Below are 17,553 nucleotides of genomic sequence, written 5' to 3'. Positions count from 1 at the left end.
GTTTAACCATACAATTGTGTTCATGGGTACCCAATTATTCTTATAAATCCTCTTTGTTTTTCCTTCTTTGAGTTAATGCTGAGGCTCTGTAGACCACTGTTAATGTCATAGAAGTGTGTAGATGCATTAGAAGAACATGGCTCTTTTGTTAGTACACTGATTTTCATTGTATCTGATAATAATTGAAAGTGTAGTAATCTCAGAATTAAATGCATGTGCGATGCCCATATGCTGCTATTCTGTGCTACTTTTCAGGATACAGAGGTGTCCTCTTTAATTTTCTGTTCACCTGTCCAAAAATTAGTCCCACATTCTCTTGCAATTCTACTTAGTTTTGCTACAGTCGATAATTTTTTCTGCTTGAACAGAGCTGCATTTAGTGGAATCTTGCATATATGAAAACATCTGGAGGATGAGGCTCTATATGGCGAATGCTTCTGCTTATTTGTGTGTTGGAAGTGTTGTAAGATAGGAGAGATACTCTGAAGTCCTTTCAAGGTCCAGATGGATTTAATAGCTGGGGAATGGTCTGAAGCATGTATGCATGCAGTCAGCATGAAGGAAAATGAATTATTTGTAGTTTTGTGAATGAAAGGAACACCATCCCACTGTACCTTCTCCTAGTTGTTAAGACAGTGGAAAGTTTCATTTATTCTGACCTGAAAGTAGGTGTTTTCACATCATGTGTTAACAGACTGGAAGAAGGAAGTAGTCTTCAACAGTCTAAGGGAAATTACTATTTTTAAAAGTTTAACAGGGTACTGTTTAGTATAAATAAGTGGGTTTTTTTTGTGTGTTATTAATAAGGTTAATTTGGCTGCAGTTTCACCTCTGTAAAATGTAGTCAAAACAACCAAAATTATGTTAAATCCTGTGTACTGTATGTAGTAAACCAAAGCTGAGCAGATGTGGGCAGAAGGGTATTAATTTTTCTTTGATATATTGAATATTCCTGTCAGTATAAATTGAAGGTAGGTGTTAAGATATAGGTGAAATGCTGTAGTATAATGAGCATTTGTGTATTGCTAATAGGCAAAAGACATAATAAAATATTTTCCATTTTCTGTATTGAATTACTCCGAAGGGCTGCTATTGCTATAGTATTCCCTTAGTTTTGCAATACAGTGGGAAAAAGAAAAACATTACAAAAGTGCTAACATTTTTCATCTAAGCCTTTATAGGACTGAGAACTACTAATTTGCTATGATACTACTATAAATGCCTGTCTTGTTTTCTTTCTGCATTCTTCATAGAGGAGGAAAGAAGCTGAGTGGTTTTTAATTTTTGTAATTGTGCATTATTTTAAAATTGGTGCTGCTCAGTTTGAAACTACTACAGGTGTTACTGCCTTCCTGTGATCTAGCTGAACTTAACAAAGCAAATCTCATTGAAACATCTCTAGTATTTATTGTCCTAAACTGAATTAAAGTCCCAAACAAACAATATCTTCTTCTCTCATACCTTAGAAAACAAAATAGGATATAAATTTAGAGTATTACTGCTGAACATAAAGCCAATTTAACTTGATCTCTCCCTCTCAACTCAATGTTTGGAAAGAACTCCTATACATCTCTTAGTAATTTTAGCTCTGAAGAGAAACAGGAAGATTCAGTGGTGTAGCAACTGATTCAGTCATGACTGGTTCATGTTTTTGTGGTAAATGCAGAATGTCATTTAAATGTCATTTCAAGATTTAAGTGTACGCATTTAAAATATAAGCAGGATTGACTGAAAATTAATTAGTCAAAAATGGTAGAACCACCTCCTATTAATATCCTTAGTATGTGTATAAAGGTATTTTTTGTAACAGATTATTTTTGTAATATTCATGGCAGAATCTTCTGTAGAGTTGTAATCCATGGGGAGAAATTCAATTAAGGTTTTAAAACATGTTATGGGTAAGCCCTCCATACTGATACAGTGCAAACAAAGCATTTTTCAGAATTGCTTACTGCATGGTTTCTGTGGAAAGAGACTGTGTACAGAGATAGTCGTTCTCTGGAGAGAGACTTCCAAGTTTACCTTAGACTAAACACTGTGGAGTAATTGCAAGTTTTTGTCACATTCCTGGTTTCCTAAGAGCACTTGTACATGCAGCATATCAAAAAACTGCCTTAACTTTGTTCTTGCTTTCAGGTCCCTGTGGCATGGGGGCATTGTCTCTGTATGCAAGTGTTCAAAACATAATGAACAACTTCCCCCCCTCAGTGCATCTCTTATTTATAGGTCAGCTGCTATAGGCAAGTGTGGGGTTTGAAGAGATTAGGGGGTCTTATGAGACCAGCTCAAGTGTGAAGTTTCTTTACAGTAACAAATAGGGCCTTAAAGCCAGCATTGTTTATGGGGAATAGAACTATGAAGGGCCTTGTAGATGTGGAAAAATGTTTCCATTAAAGAAGAGGGGAAATACAAAGATTGAGGACTCTCATGCTTGAGGATGGAAGGCTGTTGTAGGTCTTTTAAAATGCATGAATGATGAGATACTGGTGTCCAGGAAAGAAAATAAAGAGGTCAGATAAGTAAGGTAGCTTTGGGAATAATAAGAGGGAGATATATAGCTATGAATATGTATGTAATTTAAAAGTAAAAATGCTAGATGCAACCGTTGTTATAAAAAGAGCAGAGGGTGTTTCTGCTTAACTGTATGGAGCAGAGTGACCCACAGTAAGATACGCAGTAGAACTTTATGCAAACAAGGTTTGTTTGCTTAAGCCACCTCTACTCAATTGTTTTTTACTGTGAAGTAAATAACAAGTAAATAATTAGTAAATACTGCGTGTTTCACCACATTTGTATTTAAGAGATTTTGAAACTTTGCTTCATTCCATGGTCTTACTGAATTGCTTAAAATAACAACTGGAGAGTGTAAATGTACATAGCATAAAATCTTCTGCTGAATTGTGTGCTGTTGTGCAGTGCAGGCTCTTAATGAAATTCGACTATAACTTGTGGTATTTAAATTCCAAAGTATAATTGCAGCATTGTGACTGTTTCTTTTGCACGTGAGTTGGTTTTTTTTCTAATTGGCAATTAAGATCATTTGTCAGTGAGCACTGTTACTGACTAATACAGTTCTAAGATTAAAAATCTTACTGCTATTAGAAGCTGAATGAAATATTTTAAATAATGAGTTCCTATTTTTATCGAAGTGGTGGTGGGAGCTTCTGTCATTCTTTGTTGACTTGCTTTGTTTCCACTGGTTCCTGAAGGAGTTCAGAGTCCTCATAGCAGAGGGATAGCGAACAGCCCTGAACTGAGAACTGTGTTAGGTTCCTGTGTTGGCAGCCCTGGCAGCAAAGGGGAACTGCTGATTAAATTAGTGTGATCATTGGCCAGTGAGGAAGATGCTTGGCAATGGGCTTTGTAGAGAGGAAATTGCAGGGTAGGTGGAAAGAGGCAAGTCTGAGAGAAATGGAACATGGTGAAGGGTTGAGGGGGAAGCTGGAGTGGATTCCATCTATGTAGTTACTATTAACTGCTGTTAATGTTTAAGTAGTTATTCATTACTATGAAAACCATTTCCTCACTGTAACTGTATGGTCAAAGCTGGGATGAGAAAAGTCTGATCTCAAAGGAGAGTGAGCTCTCCATGAATCATGCTTTGAATATCTCCTAACAGTCAAGTGTAGATTTAGTGATTCACTTCACTGTTCCTTGAATGTTGGCTGTTTGGATGGCTTTAAAGAAGGTATGGGTTGGCTGGTTTGTTTTTTAAGAAAAATAGAATTGCTTCCAGCATCATTCACCTTTCAGAAGTTTAGATTAAAAAAAAATTGAAAGAATAAGTTTCTATTTCCTGATGTTTGTAAAAGCTTTCTTTTGAGTTTTATTAGTTCTGCTGCCTTCAGACAGGGTTTTAATTTTAAATTTGCTTTTAAATTTAGAACTTGTAGATAGAAAGTAGTTTTCCATTTACTCACTGTATTTGACAATATTTCTGAGGTGAGTTTTTGTGGGATCAGTTGTATAAACAACAGATGTGTTACTCTGTTGTGAGGATCTCTAGTAGAAAAGAAATTGAAAAATATGTGCTCGCAGAATCACAGTAAAAGATCTGACTTGTATTTATACTTTTAAATTCAGAGGTTTAGAATGTTAATATTGAAAATTGCTTTTGAAAAGTACCTGCAAAGCTTAATTTTAACTAGCACAGAATGGAAGATAAAACCCCCTAATTTTATATGATTGATGTTAGGTAAAAATTGTGATATTAATATGGTGGTATTAAATGCTAAGTCTTTATTCATGTGGGTGGATGGAGTCCTCTGTTTCTCTTAATGAAGTTCAAGTATCTGGTGTAGGTTGCTAGAGTAAAGATGTATTAGTGTGAGACCTGATCTGAAATGGAGGCTACATCAAATGTTAATAAGCAGAGCTATTTGTCTGTTACCTGTTGATGCAGCTGCTTCCCAACCTCTGTTGCTATTAGGACTTTGGGAGTTTTCACTTACTGTTTTTACATTCTTTTATATGTGAGAGTATAGAATTCAGATGTGTAAATAGCTCCTCTGAAGGTTTCCACTTGTTTAAGCAAATATATCTCGTAGTTTTAAGAATTAATTGGATTGTAAATGTATTATGTTCAAGTCAATCTGCCTGCTAGACCTGATAAGCCTTTGTACATGAGCAGATTTTATGGTTTGGAAAAAGAAGATGACTGACAAGATACAAGATTTGGTGAATTTGGTTGGTTTTGGTATGTGAGCTAATCAGAAGGGAATGATTTTTACTTAGCATCATGCTTTAACATACTCTTCTTGCCTCTGACTTTACAGAAATGGAATATACAGTTTACTAAACTCTTGCTTTTCTGTAGATGAAAAGAAGTAATGAAAACTTTTCATTTCTGATGAGCTGCCTGCTACTAGGCCGTAGTCCAGATACCATTTTGTAAATTATGTAGCATTTTACTCTGCATTCCCCAATGGCCCCTGATTAGAATTATTCCTTAACCATGTTTTGGGACATGGCTGCTTTTTAAGAGAAACACTGTTTATTGACAGTTTACATTTGTTTTCCTGGCCAATCTACCTATTCAGTGTGAAGTGTCCAGTAAGGCAAGTATCACTGAAGCTGTGCAGAACTTGGAAGAGAGTGCTCTGCCTCTGTTTTGGCTGAGAGGGGAGGTGATGCTGTAATAACTTCTCTGTGAATAATACTAATTTAATGGCACCCAACTTGCAATGGTAACTGCATTTGTTTACAAAGTCAGGCTTTTATTCAATTTCATGGGCATTTTCAGGCAAAAACCTCTTGCTATACAGAGAGATTATTCCCTATGTAGCTCTTCAGTAAGGATTCTTTCCCTTTTTCTCCCTACTTTCAAGCTTGCGAAGCGAGACGTGTGTTCTAAGGCACAAATTGTACTGCCTGCTAACTGGAAGTAGACTGATAGAATACTGTTGAAGAATAATGACAGAGTGGGTCAGATTGGAAGGCGCCACAGGGGTCCAAACTTCCTGCTCGAGCAGGGTCATCCTAGAGCACATGGCACAGGATTGTGTCCAGGTGGTTCTTGAATCTCTCCAGTGATGGAGACTCCACAACTGCTCTGGGCAACTGTCTCCAGTGCTCAGTCACTCAGCATTAAAGAAGCCCTTCCTTATATTCAGGTGGAACTTCCTTCACCACAGTTTGTGCCCATTGCTTCTTGACCTGTTGTTTTGACACTGCTGAGAAGAGGTGAGATCCATCCTCTGACACCCTCTGTTCAGATACTTGTAGACAGTGATGAGGGTCCCCCTTGGTATGTCCAGTTGGAAAGTCTGTCCTTCAGGTCGCTGGGGAGATAAATTTTTGAGCAGATGACTGACTCTTTTAACCAGGTGCCTTAAGAGATGTCTGTTAAGCTTTTGTGGCCTTGACTTACCTTTCCATGTACCTTACCAGCAATGGTACATTGTGTTTGAAATTAGTGAAAAATAAGGCCTAGAGACCTATGATTAGGCCCTGTAGTACTTTGGAATAATCACCTGTTCCTTAAGGTGACTGTTGTTACAAAGGAGAGTTGCAGAGGAACAGTCTGTCAAAGTTTCCGTTGCAATGTTAAAACATAACTTGGTTTGTTTCTACAGCAGAGGTATGGTAAAAAATTATAATACCCTCCTTTTGTCATCACTCAAAAAAAGAGATGTAAAACAGCTTTCAAGTGCTTCATGACAAGGAAAAAGGCAGCCAGAAATACAAACAGTGTGCTAAATGAGCTAAATTCCTTGTCTTTGAGGGGCAGCAGGAATCTTCAAAAGGTCTTCTTTTGGTCTAAACTTTGACCATTACTTCTCTGATACCTGTCAATATAATTTCTGTAACCTGCTATGTGTATTTACCAATGTCAGGCTTTCTGAAAATACTTTTACAACGCAGATCTATAGTTCAGTCCCAGCTACACAGAGTAGTTCCTCTGCAGTGGTTTCCCAGATTTCTTAAATATTGTACTTTTTTATGTTTTCCAAAGCAACATTCTTCCTCAGTGTTTTTCTAGGTGTTTCTGAGTTTGCTGGAGCAGCAGAATTAGCAATTATCAATGTCTGTCAGTAGCAAAAACAGGGAAAGGAAATTATGTTCTGTCCTGCTCATCTCATTTTTATGTTTCAAACATACCTATTCACTCCCAAATGTAGAAAAACCCACAAAGAATGTTTTTTATTAAGGTATATAATAAGTAATTCACATTTGTGCATAAATGCCACAATACAAGTTAGGTAATGTGCTCTACCTATTTTTTTTCCTGCTGTGTTTATTTCCCATAATTATGTTCTTCTGGATGGTGGTGTGTTCATGCCAGCTGTGCCCCTTGAGTAACATAGGGAGGAGTTTTGAGCTCATCTAGTTAAGTTGTTTGAGTAGATTCCTCATTCAGACACCTGCTGCTGACAGATTAACATAGACTTCATTTTAAAAACTGTTCATTCAAAAGAATGCTGTTTCTGCTTACTTTAATACAAGAAATAATATGATCCTCTTCAAATTCAAGTAGTATAAAGTTCACCTCATACTGGCTAGACATTGTCAATAATAATGATTGCAGTTTTTGTCTAGTCCTTTTGAGAGTGTTTACTTAACTAGAGAAATAAAATTAGATACTTAGGCAATCAAACAACTGTAAAATAGATTTTGAGTTTGTAAACATAACTACAGCTTTTTTGAAGAGGATTATTTTTTATAGTAAGGTAGTTCCAGGAAAGACCAGTTGAATTTGATGTATTTAAGAATTACTTAATGGGAAGAGGGATGAATTGTCTTGTCACCTATTGTGCTGTAGATGCTTGAAAGCCCTGTTGCACAATACCTTTGTTAAGCTGAGCTAAGCTTTGCTAAGCAGAGCTGGGCCAGCCTAAAATAAAGCTGTGAATCTGTTTTTTTTAAAACCACACCACTATATATATTAATTCTTAGGTCAATCCTTGCTTGACATCTTTGCTTCCTCCCAGAGCTCTGGGCCAGCATTCCTTTATTAGTGAAGAATTTCTGTGGGACAGAAAGTAATAAAGTAATTTGACTTGCTTTTTTTATTTTTTTTAGTATTACTAGCATCTCTCAAAAACAATTCTCAGCTGAAAATTGAATAGGCATGAAATTAAAATTATGCTGGTTGCATATCTGTACCCTAATAAATACACATGGCATAGTATGTCCAGAACAGCAAATGTATTTTTTTCTAAACCTAATAATTTCTCAAGTTATATAAAAGTGTAGTGACCAATTGCTGCTTTTAATACTAAATATTTTCAAGTTAGGTTTCTCATTTGTGGTGAAGAAATAACGTGACCAGGAAAAAAAGAGTAATCTTTCTGAAAACAGAAGTATTCCACCATTCTTTACAGGCAGATCAGTCAGTATGTAAATTTTAGATGAAATAAGGCTTTCTCTGTTTTATTGACACATGGACATTGCTATAGTCTTAGAAGAAAAGAAAGTTTTCTTCAAATAGCAAATATTAGTAGCACTCAAGGAATTGAACTATTGAAGTGGACGTTGGTTCTTCTATTTTGTTTGATGTATCTTAAGAATTTGAGATAATCTGACCTATAGTTAGTATTTTTAAGACACATTTAAGAAGGTCAATATATGGTGCCTTTTTTCCTTGCCTTATTTTAATGTGATTAGAGATTGTTTCTGCCACAGCTTTCTGACTAAGGATATATAAGTGTGCTATGTGTGACAATCCTTTTTGCAGGATTGCAGTAATGTTTTGTAACAGAGACTCCCTTTTTTTAGTACTTCTACAACACCATGTACTTATTGAATTGCTGTCAATAGTGTATGCTCAGTTGAGATGGAGGAAACTTCAGATGGGGTGAAGTTCACAAGTATTTGTCATTGTGTGGCACTACCTATATGTATAAAAACTTCTGGCTTCACCTTCCTTATTCTAAGCCTAGTAATGGAAACATTCAGTGCAAGTTCATTTGTAAGTAATATTGCATTCACAAGGTCTTCTGTTTAAACTTTCTTGTCCTCAAGACGCTATCCTCAAAACATCAAAAGAAATTTGACAGTTGCTAAACAACCTGGCCTTGTTCTTAGTTAACCTTATTTTTGCTCAGGGGATTTTGTTAGGGAGATTAAGTTGTCATATCTTAGTTAATTGTTTGGAGCTTCTGAGTGGGTGTGTTAATTTGGTGCTGGAGACACAGAGAAAAAGGAGAAATAGTCTCAGAGCTGTGTTTGGGCAACTGCTTTTTTTTTCCTTTATAAGCAGAAATTGTTTTGCATGACCCCTGATTTTAATCAAACTACAAGTTCATGATGACTGGGTTATGGTGTGTCAGTCTTTCACAGTCCTGCTCTGCTGTTTGTAATCTAAAAATACTGAAATACACAGTTTTTATGAAGCGTCTGCATTTGAGTAACTCCCATCTGAGGTGTGTGTTGATAAATATCAGCGGTTCTTCCAATGTTTTATGTTCTTTAGGAAGCTCCTTGAATGAAAAGTAAAATTTATGATGCTTGCCCCCCTCCCCCTCCTGCAATGTTAAAGGAATTGTTATTCACTTCAGTGTCCCTTGAGCCTAATTTTCATGAAGCATTTGAGTATGTGCCTGTTGCCCCAGATGACTAATGTATTTTTTTTAAATGTCTTGTCTAGTTTTTCTTGGCTTTTGAGGGGAAAAAACTTCTAAATTTGGAACTATATACTGACAATTAATGTGCATCAGAAATAGAGTCTCAGTCTTCTGCTTAATTTTAGTTGATGAGTTTTGTGGAAATGTTGCTGGAGGTAGGAGAGTGTGTTGTGGTGCTGTTAGACTTCCATCACTGAGCTTGACTCTCAGTGCTGTATTACAGTGTGTTCATGGGAGGCTCATTTGGGTTTTGTGGTGTTGCTGAGGAGCTCTTTGAATGGGGAAGTTCAGTCCATTGTTCATTTGCTGAGCTGATCCATATGGACTTCAGATAACAAGGTTATTAGTTGTGCTAAGGATCCTAGCTGTCAGTTTAACACATCTGGTTTTGCATGTCATAATAATTAAAAAATCTCTATATGAAGCTGTTGGTTGAGGTTGGAAGAACCTCTCTTGGGCAGTCTCTGACACTGTATTAGAGATGTAAATATTTTGGGAGCCACAGTCCAGAAAGAAGGCAGAGTTTGGCTTTATTCTCAACCTGCCTCCTTTCTTTTTAGAGCAATGTCCCACTCCTTGTACAAATACAGTCATGTTAATTAGTGTTGCAATTCAAACTTCAAACTGACATTAGTGATATTGAACAAGGATTTTGGTTTTTTATTAAACATACTGAAATCTTCTGGTGTCATGAGCCAGAGAGTTAGGAATATGACTGTTGCTGAAATTCATGGTACTCACTCATATTTTCCATGGGTGAAGCTGCTTAAGCTGCTTTTTTCAAGTCAATTAATCTCAAATGAAGTGAGTGTCTTAGTAGATCTTCAGCAGTGTTGAGGATGCTGCTAGCATTTTTTATTTTATTAGGAGACCTGAATCTAAAGTTCCCTATAGTGAGGAAATCACAAACGTTAATCTGAAGAACTTGTCTACCCATAGTTTTTAATTCCACATAAATGCACTTTGTACATTATCATTTTAGTAACATTTGAGTCTTACCAGAAATGTTTAGAAGCTGGTTGGAATTTGCCTTAATTATTGAGGAAACAGGCAAATTCTTTCAAATGATACTGTTTACCCCACTTCAAAGTAAAGAATAAACATCTTTACGGGTGATGATAAAATTATTTGTCCAGTCTTTGTTTATTGTTATTTCAGTAGTTGAGATATGAAGGAAACTGATGTGTACTGATTTTCTTTGAAGATGAAAATCAGTAGCAATTATGTCTGGAGTGTGCTGAAAATCCATTTTTCATCCCTTGGGCTTTTTTCAGCTCTATAATTTGTAACGTTTGAGTATTGGATCATACAGAAACTCACTGCATTCAGTGGACCTTATTAGTGAACCTGATAATTTTCAAAGTTGTGTCTTAAGTTGAAAAGTGATTTCTCATTGCTACTGGAAGGTGGATGGACTGAGGGGAGAAGGAAAACAACCCCAAAATTATTTCATTATTAAGCTGTAGCTGTAGCAAGGAAAGGAGCAAATTATAGGATGGTTGGACAAAAAAGTTTATCTGCTCTATCAGTGAGGAGAACCCAAGCTGTGTTACTCATTTAGGCTGAAGTACAACCCTAGGAATGCAGTTAGCTGCTAGAGTAGTAAATCCCTGAATTGTTATTTGAAAACTGAAAGTTTGAATTTAGTTTAAGGCATTTATTAACTTTTGCTTTACTTTTGGGTGGGCAGGCATAACTTGGTGTTCTTTCTAGAGCAGTTTGGTCTGTTTGCCCTAAAATTAAGCTTCAATTTCTGAAATAAATTGAGTATAGCTAATTAAAAATAGAAAAGTAAGCAGCAAATAGCAAAATAAAATTTACTGTACGTTATGCAATATGTAAGATTTAACTTTATCTTTTTCATTTTAATAATCAGTAATGCCTTTGCATTTGCTGAGTGTTGCATTAGTAAAATCACTCCTTGACTTTCATTAGTTTACTGCTCCTCACTTTCCCTTTTCAAGGTGTCACTTTCTTACTACCATTTTAGAAGAAAAATTCTATTATGAATAAAACTGTATGTTTACAATATCACTTTCATCCACATTTGGTCATTTGTGCCACTCCATGTATGTCTGACTCCTGGTCTGTTTAAAGCAATGATTTTGGCTGATGTCTGTGAAATTCTGTGTGAATGGTAACTTGGAGAAAAAGGGAACTTCTTTACATTGGGATGCTTACCCTGTGAGTCGGATATTGCAAAACAGTACAGACTTTGCTGTGCTGGATTGGCAGTGTGGCAGGAGAGAAGGGTAAGGAATGAAATAAGGCTTCGTAAGTTTTTTTGCTCAATAGAGCTACTTCTTGACTGGTATAAAACATTTATATAATGAGTATGTAGTTGGGCAGTACCATGATCAGGCTAGATTTTCTGTCTTTGGCAAAGCATTGCGCATTCAACTTAGTAGGTTATGAATTTCTGGAAAATGTTACTGCACAGTTGGTGTATTCTCTGAGGCCACTACTCTGCTAGGAAAATTGCAAGTTTTTATGCTTTTGGTTGCGTGTGGAAGGCAGCCATGTTTATTTCAATACACTGGGCCACATAAAAATGCAGTGAAGAAAAATTGTTTTGTCTTATTACTTTTACATTTGGCAAATCAAAATGACCATGATAGGCTGTTCTGTTACTGCTGGCATGTTGGGTATTGTGTTCCTATTGTGTTGCTTTATTTCCTCCCATATGCAGTACTTTAGAAAGTGTTCTGCACAAAGATTTGCATTGAAGTAACAAAGCCAGTTAAAATACACTTTAGACATTTTAGTTTAGACTTATCCTGATAAATTTCTATGATTTTTACCGTTTGAAGAAGTCTTCTTAATTAGTTATCCCCATATAATATCACCACCATAAACTAATCTTGCTGTTAAGTTTTCTCTGTGAACAACTAATTGGTATCTGTCACTTAGTAGTATTTGTTCTTTTGAGGAAGTTCGGATTCTGATATTGTCTGTAGTTTAGTGAATTTGATTGCATGTTAGCTGAGAGGTGGAACATGGAGTCATAGAAAGTATGGATGGAGTTGTCACAAAGGTAATGGCCTTACTTGACCTTCCTTTTCTGCTGCCTAGTGTTTCTTTCCACATGCCCAGTATGTGGGCACAGAAACAGTGACTGCTAAAGCCCTTCCTGATTCCCAGTTCCCTCTAGAGGGACTGGAGGAGCAGACCATCTCTGAGTTCCAGCTGGTGAGCACTTGTAAACTTCCTTTATTTAATATCTACACTGATACTTTTCAGTATGGACAAAATGAGAGTTAGGATATTAACAAGGTATTTTTGTGGCTAAAAAGAAAACATAAATGCTCTATCAGCAGTGAACTGTGTAAAGTTAACTGTCATGTGGTACAACAGTATGTCTGCTGCAACTCTGATGTCTCTGTTCCCATTTGTGCATTTCAGTAGAAGATTTTATGATTCTGATACTGTACGATGTTATGAACCAAAAAAGAGTTAATTAGGCTTAGATACTTGGATGCCAGAGGATGGTGGGTAATGCACAGTCATGTATTAGATAATTCTAAACAAATGGCAAGAAAATTCATTTTAGGTGGTTTCAGGTGGATGTTGTAATTGCCAGTGTAGGTGTACAGGGTTTGGAAAGGAAGGAGTTTTGGGTCTTGAAGATGGCAGGTGAGAAGGGAGGGAAACCAGGTGCTTTAGAGCAGTCTAATCTTTAGTTAACTCAAATTTTGAACTTCTTATACTTTCTGAATTGAAGTGATGTTAATGGAGATGCTAATTAACTGTGATAATTGGTAGAGAAAGTTGACTGTAATGGAAAATGGAATATTCTTATTTCAGCCTATGTTAAATCTGTTTTTCAAGTCCAGGACAGTTTTTAGCCTTTGTTGCAGTTCAAAGTGTCTTGGATTCAGCAGTTGGGATATGGAAACAACTTACAAAAACATTTAAATGAGTCCTAGTGTAACAGAATCTCAAATCTGTAGTAGGCATTAAGTCAATTTTGAATTGGTTCCCAGACCCTTGCTCTTTGTGCTTTCTGGTGATTTTCACGCATTAGTAAGGAAGATGTGATTTTTGTTGGAAAGGTTAGGAGATAGATGTGATATTTTAACCTTGACTGTGCCCTGCCCTGTGACTTGTTAATCACTAGGGAAGACTTGCTCACATGGTTGCACCACTACAGTTTTATATAACTGTAGGGCTGATGCCCTTATTGGCTATTTTCCAGTTAGGAGTAGCTCTTTCCAGCTTCAACTGCTTTCAAAATAATGATTAAACTGAGGAAAGCTCACTGTGATTGTGCAGTAAACATTTCCATGGGGAGTTCTGAAACCCAACTGGAGTATTTATAACACAATATGAATTTCCTTATGGTGCATCAAAGATATATATCAGCAATTCCTAAATCTGAAAATATGCTAATAAGGAGTGCAAAACCAAGTCTTCGTTCCTCTTTCCTGAGGAAAGTGTAGCTAGTAAGGAAGGTCTAACTGTAAGAGGAGAAGGTGAAAAGTTGCCATGAGGAGCTGTCTCAAGGGACAGTAGTATGCTCTCTCCTTTATCAGGCCTGTTTCTGGGGTCTGGACTAGTCTTGGCAATCTTGTTCTCAGGATCTGCTTTGCCAGGTGTGCAGCTAGGAGATGCAGAGCTGGTGGCAAGTCACAGCCACCTTGGAATTGCTTGGGGTTAGGCTTTGCAGATTATCATTCAAGTGAGGGGAACCCCCCCTGTTTTTAGAGGTAGACCTCTGCTTGTGGATTGCTTTCTGGCCTTTTAAACATCCTCAACAACTTTCCCAGACAACTTGAGTTGGCACTGCTTGCTTGGCTGGATTGTCAGATTCCTTGGTGACAGCTGTGCATGGGTTTAACCATGTACTAAAACCTTGCTGCCTCAGTATGAAAAGATAATTTGGTAACATGGTTGTCATATGTACATACAGTGTTTAAGCCGTTGACTTGTTTGAAGTGCCTAAAATTCTTGTTCCCCAGAGTATCATCTGCTTTGGTCTTGTAAGCTTTTCAACAGCAAACAGCAGTTCAGCAGTCCTTTTGTATGCTCATTCCTGAAGTTTGGGTACAGATCCAAACATAAAATGGTGTTATGTGTAAAACAGAATGGAGGTCTGGGTGGTGAACCCACGCCTGTAATTCCCCTGCACCATCAGCATGCATTTATGGCCAGCTCTGTAAAGCCCATGTAGCTTGTCCTGGTGACATGAGGCAGTTGCCATTGCTGGAGCAGCCATGATGAGTTCTCATGCACCTGAGGCCAGCTGAGGTAGGACAGGGTTCCTGATGGAGGGAGCATATGGGTGGACAGTCTGGGAGGGCTGCAGCTCAGAGAGGCCCAGGGGCCCCTTTTGAAGGAACTGCTGCCTGGTAGTGTTTGCCTATCGGGGCCAGCTGGAGATGGGTGTGACTTGCTGCAGCTGCTCTGATACTCGTGCAGCGCCCTTGGTGACTCAGTACTGGGGCTGAGCACAGCGTGAAATGGGGGCATGCTGCTGAGCTGATACATGTGGGGTTTGAAAGTCTGCACAGTGAATTTGAGGGGTTTGTTTATGGACTGGATAGAATTGGCTTCACAATATTTTATTGATATAATAGGTATGTTATTGGCTCTTTCTCATGTTTGGGAAATGCCTGTTAGATTTAGGTGTCAGTGCACCTGGCGGTGTATTTAGGCCACTACAGTATTTAAAAATCACCATGTATGTCTTGAGCATGCTGAACAAAATGTAGTGATACTGCAGCTGTGGTACAGGATTAGTTAATTAATTTATGGGTAGATTAAATGCATTGGTGCTTTCTGATGTTTTGAAGGGAACGTTCAAACAAAGCCATCTGGTAAATTTCCATCTAATTTTTTTCCTTGAAAAAGGGAGATGATTTTACCTCTTAGCAGAAATTAATTAAAATATGTCTGTGTTGAACAACCTGCAAAAATACATTTAAAAATTTTAATTATTTTTACCTCAGTAGAATGATATAGTAAATAAATACTAAAAGAATGGCTAATACAAAAATATTAAACAGCTATTTCTCTACATGATCAGTATCTAAAAAATTACAAGTGTTGGTGTAACTGGAGCACAGCCTCGTAATTATGACATACTACTTATATCTTGGAGGGGAATCAAATGCATCTCCGCATTGGGTTTTGTTGTTGTTGTTAGGCTTGTGCATCACAAGTGTGTCATGGTTGTAAGTATTGCTCTGACAAGCCTAACTTGCCCCCATGCTAAGTCATTCTGCCTGGCTCTGAGCATGCAAGATACTTCTGGTGCAGGATTATGGTCTAGCTTTTGAAAAAAACTGTATTTGAGTATGAGACTTACTCTGTTATCTTTACTTTTTTCCCCTTACATCTTTACAGAGAATAACATACAGCTTTAGCCAACATAGTGTAGGGAAAGATTTTGAGGTTGTGCTGGTTCAGGTTGCACTCATGTTTGTGCAAATTGACCTTTAATCTTTGTGGGGTACTAAACAGTTTGGTGGTGGTGTACCTCTTTTTGCTTTTGTGATGGACTGTCTTTCTAGCCTGCAGGGTTAAAGGTGGGGAGAAAGAAGTTTGAGATAGCAGTTTTGTCACTGCATGTGTAGTTAGAAGGCTAGGAGGACAGAATTTGCATTATAATGGCTCTCATTTTGCACCATACTGTGTCATTTAGTTGTGTTCTGTGTCTGTAGCTCTCGGAAGACTTTGAAACAATTATTTTTTTATGACTCCATTCACTCCTACCTATCAGTCCTTTACTGTTCTTTACTGTAATTGCCCATAAGATAAAGTCTTTGCCATTTTCAAATCACTTTGACTTCTTATTTACTATGAATACTAGATTGCTATACAACTTGTGAAGCTGGTGGTACTTCATGTAGTACCCCTGGGTATTGAGAAACTTCTCAGTAGGGAAAGGGAAAGTAAAAGCTGGGAGAGTGTTACATTTGCAATATCTTGGTTTTTCCCTGAAATGTGTAAGAAAATTACTTAGTTTGGTGTGATTTATGTGAACATTTGGAACTCTAAAAAAATCCCATCAAGAATAATGGAAGAGTTTTTTCTTGCTTAGAAATCTTAGATAAATGGGAAGCCTTAAGAGCAGGAAATTTAAAAGAAGATTGCAGTGTGGAATGGGTATTCTTGTTTAATTGTAGATGGAACTGTTCAGGTGACTTGAGCTTAGGCACAAATACAGATCTAAAAGATACTGAGAATTATCTCCTTTCTCGTTTCAGCTGTTCAAGGGTTTTCACATTGAAGAAAACCAAGTTGCCTTGAAGAGTAGTTGGTAGGGAGACCAGAAGCAGGTGGCCATTTGGGAAGTGCTGCTTTTGGTGTTCTAGATGTCAGTACCTTTATTGCAGAGACAGGTGCTGGAAAATTTAGTCTGCTCAGTATGCATAAACAGAAATAGTAACCTAGAACTAATAACAAGTAGTCTCAAAAGAAAACAACAGTTTTAAGAAAACAGCATTGCTTCAGTGAGCTTAAAACCTGATTTTATGCATCTAAGCATGTAGGCTGTTGATAAGCCTATTTAAATTTTCTGATCTAATGTTGAGGAGAAAATGTCTGTTAATTTCTGAATTGGTATGGTAGGACTCTTAAAAGCATCAAAATTATAAAGGCTATTTGTTTGCTAGTAATGAAATAAAGTTTGAGAGTTAGACCAGTGAAGGGACATACTGCGTTACTCTAATTATAAAATCAAAGTGAGTTTTATGCTATGTGAAAAAGAAATGTGCATGTGATCTCTTGAAATACTTCTGCATCTGAACTATATTTCACCTGGCTGTGATCCAGGTTTTGGACAGCTTTCCTTCTCCCTTTCCCACTTCTTTGCCCTTCCACCTCCTTAGAATGCAGATGGTTGATTACTGTGAAATCATACATGGTGAATAGTCTTTCTCTTTTCTTTCAGGGACCAGTTACTCTCCACAAGAAAATTCACACAACCACAGTGCTCTTCATAGTTCAAATTCCCATTCTTCTAATCCCAGCAATAATCCAAGCAAAACTTCTGATGCAGTGAGTATTTGTGATTGATTTTTATCAGTGTGTTGCCCTGTTCATACACACCATATTTTCATAATTTTGTCTAAGACAGGCAGCATATACACTGTGCTTGAGTTTTCCAACATCAGTCTTTATTTTATAAACATTCTGTAAATTCAACGTGCAGTTGTTATACGTTTTAAAACTACTCTGATTGGTAATCATTAGAGCTTTGATTTACCTGCCATTCATTCTAAAATATTAGATTGTTTAAATGACATAGAAACAAATATTTTCCATGAACTTTGTGGTAAATCTAGAGTAGACAGTGTGATTTTACTTATTTGAAATGCATTACGTATTGTGAATTTTAGTCACCTCAGTATCAAAATTTTAGTAGTTGTAGTGGTGGTTTTAAAAAGTTGCCCAAAACCAAAATTGCTAAATTTGTGATCAGTGGAAAAATTTTGGAAAGATAATAATTCTGAGGATGTTGTAAGGTGAAGGAAACTAATGTTAC

At 37.0% G+C, this 17,553-nt stretch overlaps 1 protein-coding gene across 2 annotated transcripts in view; it reads left to right on the top strand.

Moving 5' to 3' along the window:
• The window catches only part of WAC (WW domain containing adaptor with coiled-coil), a 56,389-nt gene that overhangs the window by 3,229 nt on the left and 35,607 nt on the right, over positions 1 to 17,553 (top strand). For both annotated transcript variants that reach the window (XM_030971135.1, XM_030971134.1), the window contains exon 4: positions 16,960 to 17,066. In XM_030971135.1, coding sequence (XP_030826995.1) covers positions 16,960 to 17,066 — 107 coding nt within the window. The remainder of the gene's footprint in view (positions 1 to 16,959; positions 17,067 to 17,553) is intronic.

The sequence above is a fragment of the Camarhynchus parvulus genome, chromosome 2, assembly GCF_901933205.1.
Source record: "Camarhynchus parvulus chromosome 2, STF_HiC, whole genome shotgun sequence".
Taxonomy (NCBI): Eukaryota; Metazoa; Chordata; class Aves; order Passeriformes; family Thraupidae; genus Camarhynchus; species Camarhynchus parvulus.
The sequence above is the reverse complement of the archived record's forward strand: the minus strand, read 5'-3'. Positions and strand labels throughout refer to the sequence as shown.